The sequence below is a fragment of the Bidens hawaiensis genome, unplaced genomic scaffold (assembly GCF_021521415.1).
Source record: "Bidens hawaiensis isolate Kalapana, Puna unplaced genomic scaffold, B.hawaiensis_p1.1 tig00036270_1, whole genome shotgun sequence".
Taxonomy (NCBI): Eukaryota; Viridiplantae; Streptophyta; class Magnoliopsida; order Asterales; family Asteraceae; genus Bidens; species Bidens hawaiensis.
Genome location: NW_027496312.1, coordinates 172863 through 180386, shown reverse-complemented (window position 1 = coordinate 180386; position 7524 = coordinate 172863). Strand labels below are relative to the sequence as shown.

The following is a 7524-nucleotide window of genomic DNA, read 5'->3' as shown; positions in this document are numbered from 1 at the left end:
AATTCACACTTAGTGAATTTCCAAGGAGTTAATACGTCATTAACATATATTAATTCATATGTTACAATTCACACTCAATGAATTTCCAAGGATTTAATACGTCATTAACATATATTAATTCGTATTTACTGATTTTATTTCATCTTAATATATTCACCTCATTATTCTATTACTCTCTCATATGTGATTATATATTTGATGTATGGTCTTAGACTTTAATCTTCACAACAACTCACAAGTTGTATCTTATAGGAAATTATTTTTTACACTATCCATCAAAAACCCATATGGATAATCAGACAACATTTATACATCAAATCTCAAAGTGCTATTATCTTCAACACTTCCATCATCTGTCATGAATCATGTTAGTGATATCATTTTATATTATGTATACAAGTACTCCCTCAAATAGAAATCCATGCACGCATATCCTCATATCCTTGTTTCACTTTTGAAACCATACTCTTGAACAAATATATTCAAATAACATCAACTTGTTACAATTACTACACTTAAGTAGCAAAGCTTGAACAATCAATCTTGTTCACACAACACGAAGTTGTTGTGACCATAAAGTATCATTGTGAACTTTGTCTTAGTTTAACATATGCTACTTTTAGCAAAACCATTTTCTAAATAAAAAATATATATATGCAAAACTTTGTTTAGAATCATTCTAAATCATTTCCTTAGTTTCAAAAAATATTATATTATGAATATAAAAATTTTTATAAAATCAAATATCAAAAACTAAAACATCAAACAGTTTTATATGATTTAGATTTAATATCTATGCACTTAAACAGTTTCTAGCACACATGTCTGAAAAAACATGTTATAATGCGCATATTATAAAACTTAACATTTTCATATAATAACGTTTTCAAATGATAGAGTTTATAAAATAAACCATTTCGAAATGTTTCTAATGCACACACTAGAAAATTAAATGTTCACATAAAACATTTTCAATCAGTATGGTTTATAAAATAAACAACTTCCAACAAACATGTTAGAACTTAAACAGTTCTAACGTGCACGTTATAGGAAAGACAATACATACATGAACCATTAAAGATTATGACAAAACCTTTTAAATTGTTGGTTTTCTAGTGTATAGCCCAAATATCGCTCCATTAACATCGAATCAATGCTTGAATTATTAATAAGTTAATGAGAGGAATATGAACAGACACATGTAAAATCTTTTGTGCACTATTTCACAAAAACACACATGTACGTCTCACTATAATATTTTCTAACACATCCATTAGAAAATTAACGTTTACACGAAACGTTATAGATAAATCGTATCTTACACACATGTTAGATATTTAACGTTTACAAGAAGCGAATGGTTTACTCAAAACCATTTCTAACACAATTGTTAGACACAAACGATTGCAAAAAACGTTAAACAAAACTAATAAAATCCCAACAGTTTTCCAATATCAGTTCTAACCCTATAGTTAGAATACAAACGATTACAAAAATCGTTTTCTAAAACCAAACGGTTGATCAGATATTACATTTTGTAACACGGTATAGGATTTAAGATTGCATCGTGATCTCTAAAATCCAAACACACCAAGTTGTACTACGCACATAATTTCCCAAAAGAAAATATTTATAAAATTATAATATCAAAAATAATTTTATTTCAAACCATATCGTGAACCCAAAATCCTTATAAATAAGGTTTTAAGATTGTAGCAACAATCTCACAAAATCTGTTTTAAGATTGTAGGACATGAGTCACAATAATATTTAAAGTGATAAAATAAAATAAGTATAACGATACTCTCGTTATACAAGGGAAATATCGTAGTAGAATACCGTGTACAAAACCAAAAATAAAATAAATATAGAGAACAATTTATATAGATTCATGTCGATGTCTTTGGTTAGAACATCACCAGAAACTTCTTCACTCGAGTCTTCCACACGTTGAGTATCTTCACGTTCGTCTTAGTTTTTGTTGTGGCTACAGATTCTTATTCTTGACCCAACTCCTTTAGCTGCAATAAAACATGAACATAATAATATATATTGAGCGTTGGTTGAGGCACGTATTCAATACGCTTCTCTTAAAACAGATTTCGGGTATCTACTAAAGAGTCCGTCTGTCTCCCAGGGTACAACAGCCGAAGCAGTATGTACTGCCGAGAAAGGCTACATGCCCAAGGTTTCATAGGGTTTATCGGTGTTCTTGAAAATGAATATGTTAGAATAATGTGGTGAAGGAATCAAGTAGAGAGTACTCCTCTCTAACCATATGGATTTTTGAGTGAACACCCTTCTTCTTCTCTCAAAAGAGGCACAAAGCCTACTAATATATACAATAGTTGAAAGAAAACAAGTGTCTCACTTAATTAGTGACTTAATGTTATAATAAAAATTCATTACGTGTCATTATGCCACTTTACTCAAGAGTTTCACCATACCAAAAGTTTTATATTATTGTTACAATAATTAATTTCCATTCACCTTTTCTAAAGTTTCCAACATACGATGCTACCATAGTATAGGGTTTTTTCAAAAGGGTTTTAAAATAATTATAATATAAAATTCGAGCTGTATGTTTTTTTTAATTGTTCTCTTAGAATTCGGTGGTTTTAATATAAAAAATAATGTTTAGAATATCATGCTGAAATAATATGTTTAGTGCAACGGACTAAAAGGAATCGTACTATATTTTAAAGTTAATGAACTATAATAATACTGAGGACACGTTAAGATTTGATTGTGGTTCATCAGTCTCTTTTTATATATAATAAAAACTAAAAGTCATTATCGGAATTGAATGAAATCGAGAAACCAAGTTTGCGTTGAAACATATATGATTGCCTTCTTTAACATGTATTGTGCGAACATTCTTATCATTATTATTCATTTCGGTTGGATAGGAAACCAGATGAAATTTGAAAATAATTCCAATAAAATTACGTGTTTATTTATATTCAATAATCCTTATTTTAAAAAAAAAAAAAAAAAGCATATTGGAATATTCAATTTCGTTTGGGTCGGTATTTGTTTCGACTCGGGACAAGTTTAGGGTCGAGAGAAGTTTCGGGCCCGAATGTGTTTCGGGTCAGCACGAGTTTCCATTCAAAATGGGTTTCGGGTCTGAACGGATTCCGGATCGAATCGGGCAGCTAAGCAAGAGTTTAGATAGGGACGATTTGAAGGTCGGAACGAGGTTCAACTAAACATGGGTTCAGATTGGAATGAGTTCGGTCGGAAACCGTTCCGATTAGAAGCCCGTCTCAACCCGAACCGGTTCCAATCTGAAACTCATTCCGGCCCGAACCAAATTAACTCTTTGTTTAATCAAGCCTAGCCCGAACCCGTCCAAATCAACCCTAGGGGGATAGAAAGATGAGAATTCCAATTCCATCAACAAGTGACGAATTAAACACACTATATGAATTTTCCAATAAAATCTATTTCATTTTCAATTCGAAATCGAATTCAAATTTCCTGTAAAAAAACAATTAGTCAACAGGATGTTCCTAAAGGCTAAAACCAAAGCCGGCTCTACCATATAAGCAACTGAAGCAAGGGCTTGAGGCCACTAACTTGAAAAGGCCTTCATATTTTAGAAGTATATATAAGCAGGTTTGTTATGGAGAGTAGGAAGAGAGAGTCGAACAAGCTGGAAGACAATTAAGTCGATGAACAATTTTCATATGCAGAATATGAGGAAAGTAGGTAGCAAGGGGTTTTTTTTAAGAAGGATGGTGAATGTGAGCCACTTATTATTTTTTTTTTACATGCCTATTTGAGGTCGCACCCTCATCATAGTGGTAGGCTCCCATGACATGCTTGCTCGTCCGTTCTAGGCATGATTCAAGGTCGATGGTGGGTTAACGAAATTTTGTTGTGCAACGACACGTCCCTTTTATCCAAAAAAGTGACTTATTATTTTTTGGTTGGTGAATCTGAGCCACTTATTATATTTTTTTTGTTAGGACGGTGAATGTGAGCCACTTATTATTTTTTTTTTTTGGTTAATGGTAATATACAAAAAAGTTTTTCTTTTTTATTAAATTGTTGTTACTCTTACTTTTGTTAATCTATTTGTTTGTTGCACAACACATGTTTTCCATTCCATTAACCACATTGTTATATATATATATATATGTTTATATCATTAATTAACCATTATGTATATTACCTTTAGACGTTTATAATACAAGTGCAAAAATCAAGATCATATGTAGAGGTTAAATATTTTGATTTTTACCCATGTATTACACATAAATCTTGCTATTAAAGTTTATTATTATCGATATTTGGCGAAATAGAAAAACGGCATGATAAAAACAAAACTCGTAGAAGGGTTACAATTTTTTAATTTGTTTTAAACCTCTAAAAAGGTTGGACATGCCCTAGTTAAAGCCAAATTAAAGCTTTGAATGACACCACAAACTATTTATAAGGCTTATAAAATGGGTCTTGCTAACCACACCCCACACCGCACAAGACGCAGCGTATAGCTCTAACCGGGGCGGTTTCGTTGACGTGACTGATTTGATCGACGACGTCGACGTCGTCGGATGATTTGACTGGCTAAAGCTGTCGTTGACCACATTTACGCCACATTAGACCTTAATGTGGCGTATAGTTCTCTCAATTATTTAGGTTGGTTCCCAGACTTGTCTATATTAGCATGCAAACCTAAATATGCATATATACAAAGTGTTAAAATTCCCAACTAAAGAAAATGTCGTGGTTGTTCGACGGTTATTTTCCGAGCCCGCCGAGGACAAACGAGAGTCAAGTATTCCGGATTTTAATCAGGCGCCGCCGGGGTTTGTAGATTATGACGGGGGGCGGCGTTACCAAATTTGAACCAGGTATCGTCACATGTTTATTTGGTTAATTTACCCGTCGTCATTAATCTCTGTAATTAGATTTGTTAACAATATATTTTGTTAGGAATATTTTGTGCACGACCATCCGCTGCGGGATGTGGGGCCTAGCTGCAGTTCGTACTTGTCAAAGCCTGAACATGATTACGGTCAGCCGTCATACCATTTATCAGGAGACCCGCATTACGTTGCCCAGCCTTCGTACCATTTTAATACTGAGGAGCCGTATTCATGTAGTCAACATTCGTACCCATTACCAGCAGGTGACGCGTATCGGTCACAACCAGAAACAGACCGTATTCTTGAAACCCCTCACGAGACTATTGACGAAGATTACGGAAGACATAATTCTGGTTACAAAGATTATGACGACGATGGTGATAATTACATTCGCGAGGCTAGGGTGTCATATAAAACGGATAACGTACGAGACCATATGTTTTGTTTAATAAAAATATTTTGTAATTAGTAGTAGTTTGAACTTGTTTTAAATTTGCCGATATAACTGTTTCAGTTTTTTTCTTCCCGTGAGGAGCTGGAGGAGTGGGAGAAGAAAAGAGGTTCGAGCATGGGTGTGTTGTTGTTGTCCAGCGGTCTAGGCCAAAAGCCGTGGATCTTGGATGCAATCGCGGCGGCGAACCAAAACTCACCGCCACAATCAGGCGTACAGGCAGCATAAGAAGGGCTGTCCGTTTAAGCTAAAAGGAAGGCACAACCGTGCTGGTAATTTTTGGAAGCTTGAGGTCGTAAACGAGACGCACAACCACAACCCGTTCGTCTTTAAGGAGGGTCACGCGTATCTAAGGAGAATGTCCGACGAGATGGTTGATATGGTTGCGAGATTACACGCGGATGGCCTGAAGATGCAAAAAATAGCTCAACTGTTACGCCAACGGTTTCCGGGAGCCTACGTTATTGACAAGGACATACACAATCTTATAGAGAAGTGGCGAAAAGAAAATAGAGTTGGCGATACCCCAATGCAGGTTCACGATTTTGAATTTGATTTGATGCAATGGATGTTTAAAAAAATATATTAATGTCAAATAAAAACCGGTTGCAGGTATTTGAAAGATTCTTGTTTAATAACGGGTTCGTTTATCACACACGGGAGAACCCTACCACAAACCGCGTAGAGGAAGTATTTTTTTGTCATGACACGTCATATAAAATGTGGCGTGTGTTCCCCCATTTGTTGCTGATTGACACCACGTACAACACCAACATGTACAAGTGGCCGTTTGTTCAGTATATTGGCGTGAAGTCGACGTCGAAGTCATTTTGTATCGCGCACGCGGTTCTACTTAGGGAACGCCAGACGGATTTTACATGGGCCCTCGGGCACCTCAAAGGTATGCTCGAGGATTCTATTGAGCCGCACGTCATAGTCACCGATAGAGACACCGCCCTGATGAATTCTCGTAAACAAGTATTCCCGAATGCTAACGGAAACCTATGCCGGTGGCACATACGTGAGAATATAATGAAAAAGTGGAAGGGTATCTATGAAAGCGAGGCAAGAGAAGATTTTGCTCTATTATGGTCGGTCTTGTGTGAGTCTCCCACGTTCAATGATTACGAATATAACTACTTAAAGTTGCAAGAAATGTTATGCAATATTGGGAAAGAAAGTAAGTCCTTCTGATTATTAATATACAATAAGTGTTAATCTAGTAGTACATTTCATAAGTTTATTTTTGTTTCCTTTTCAGAGGTATGGGACTATATCTATCATAGCTGGCTGTTACGAGACAAGGAAAAGTTTGTGTCTTGCTGGATGGTCGATCGGTTAAACTTCGGCGAGACTACAACAAACCGAGTCGAGAGTCAGCACGCGAACTTGAAAAGGCACCTTAATGGGGCCAACAACACCCTCCACGCACTTGCAGCTTATGCCCTTGAGCTTATAGATGCCCAGAAGGTCCAAATCGGAGCAACATTTGAACAATCCCGGATTAGGTTAAAGAAAGACCATAACATCCAGGTTTTTTACGTGCTACATTATAAAGTGTCGAGTAAGGCTCTTACGCTACTATAAAAGGAGTATGGAAAGCTTGAAAAGATGACCGAGTCTGGATATACGTGCCGACACCAGTTGCGAACGTCTCTGGGGTTGCCGTGTGCTTGTGAGTTGGAGCGTCACCTTAATCAGGGCGTACCTATTCCACTAAAATCGGTAGACCCGTTATGGAGGAAGCTTGACTATGATCCAGTGGTCGCACAAGTAGAAGAAGAAGACTTCGAGGCAGAAATGGAAGAGATTAAATAGACGGTTTTGATACGTCAAGATCCAAAACAGAAAAGAAGTCTTTTATTGAAGATTTGGTCTGTTCTTCCCGGCAACTCAAATAAAAAAGAGCCAGAGAAACGGGAGGACCCTCACGGGCGTCCAAACTTAAACTAGCAAACAAAAAGGGTGGAGGCCGCGAGGAATAGCTCGTATATCCCTTCCTCGTACCCTACTTCTTACTCACAGAACATTGAGAAAACCCCCTCATTCTTGGAGCGTTCGCGGTCGCAGTCCCATTCACAGCTTAAGATGCCCCCTCCTAAACCTTCAAAACGGTCGTCTAAGAAAAAGGGGCCTGGAGCTGCCATAGGTTTTCCTTTAGTGGTTTATCCGAAAGATGTTGCAGTGGTAAATCGG

At 36.4% G+C, this 7524-nt stretch overlaps 1 protein-coding gene across 1 annotated transcript; it reads left to right on the top strand.

The window, feature by feature from the left end:
- Positions 1-5686: 5686 nt before the first annotated feature.
- Positions 5687-7146, top strand: LOC143588243 (protein FAR1-RELATED SEQUENCE 5-like). Its single transcript, XM_077069303.1, has 4 exons — positions 5687-5863; positions 5941-6508; positions 6590-6861; positions 6919-7146. Exons 1-4 carry the CDS (start codon positions 5687-5689, stop codon positions 7144-7146), a joined length of 1245 nt encoding a protein of 414 aa, XP_076925418.1.
- Positions 7147-7524: the final 378 nt, after the last annotated feature.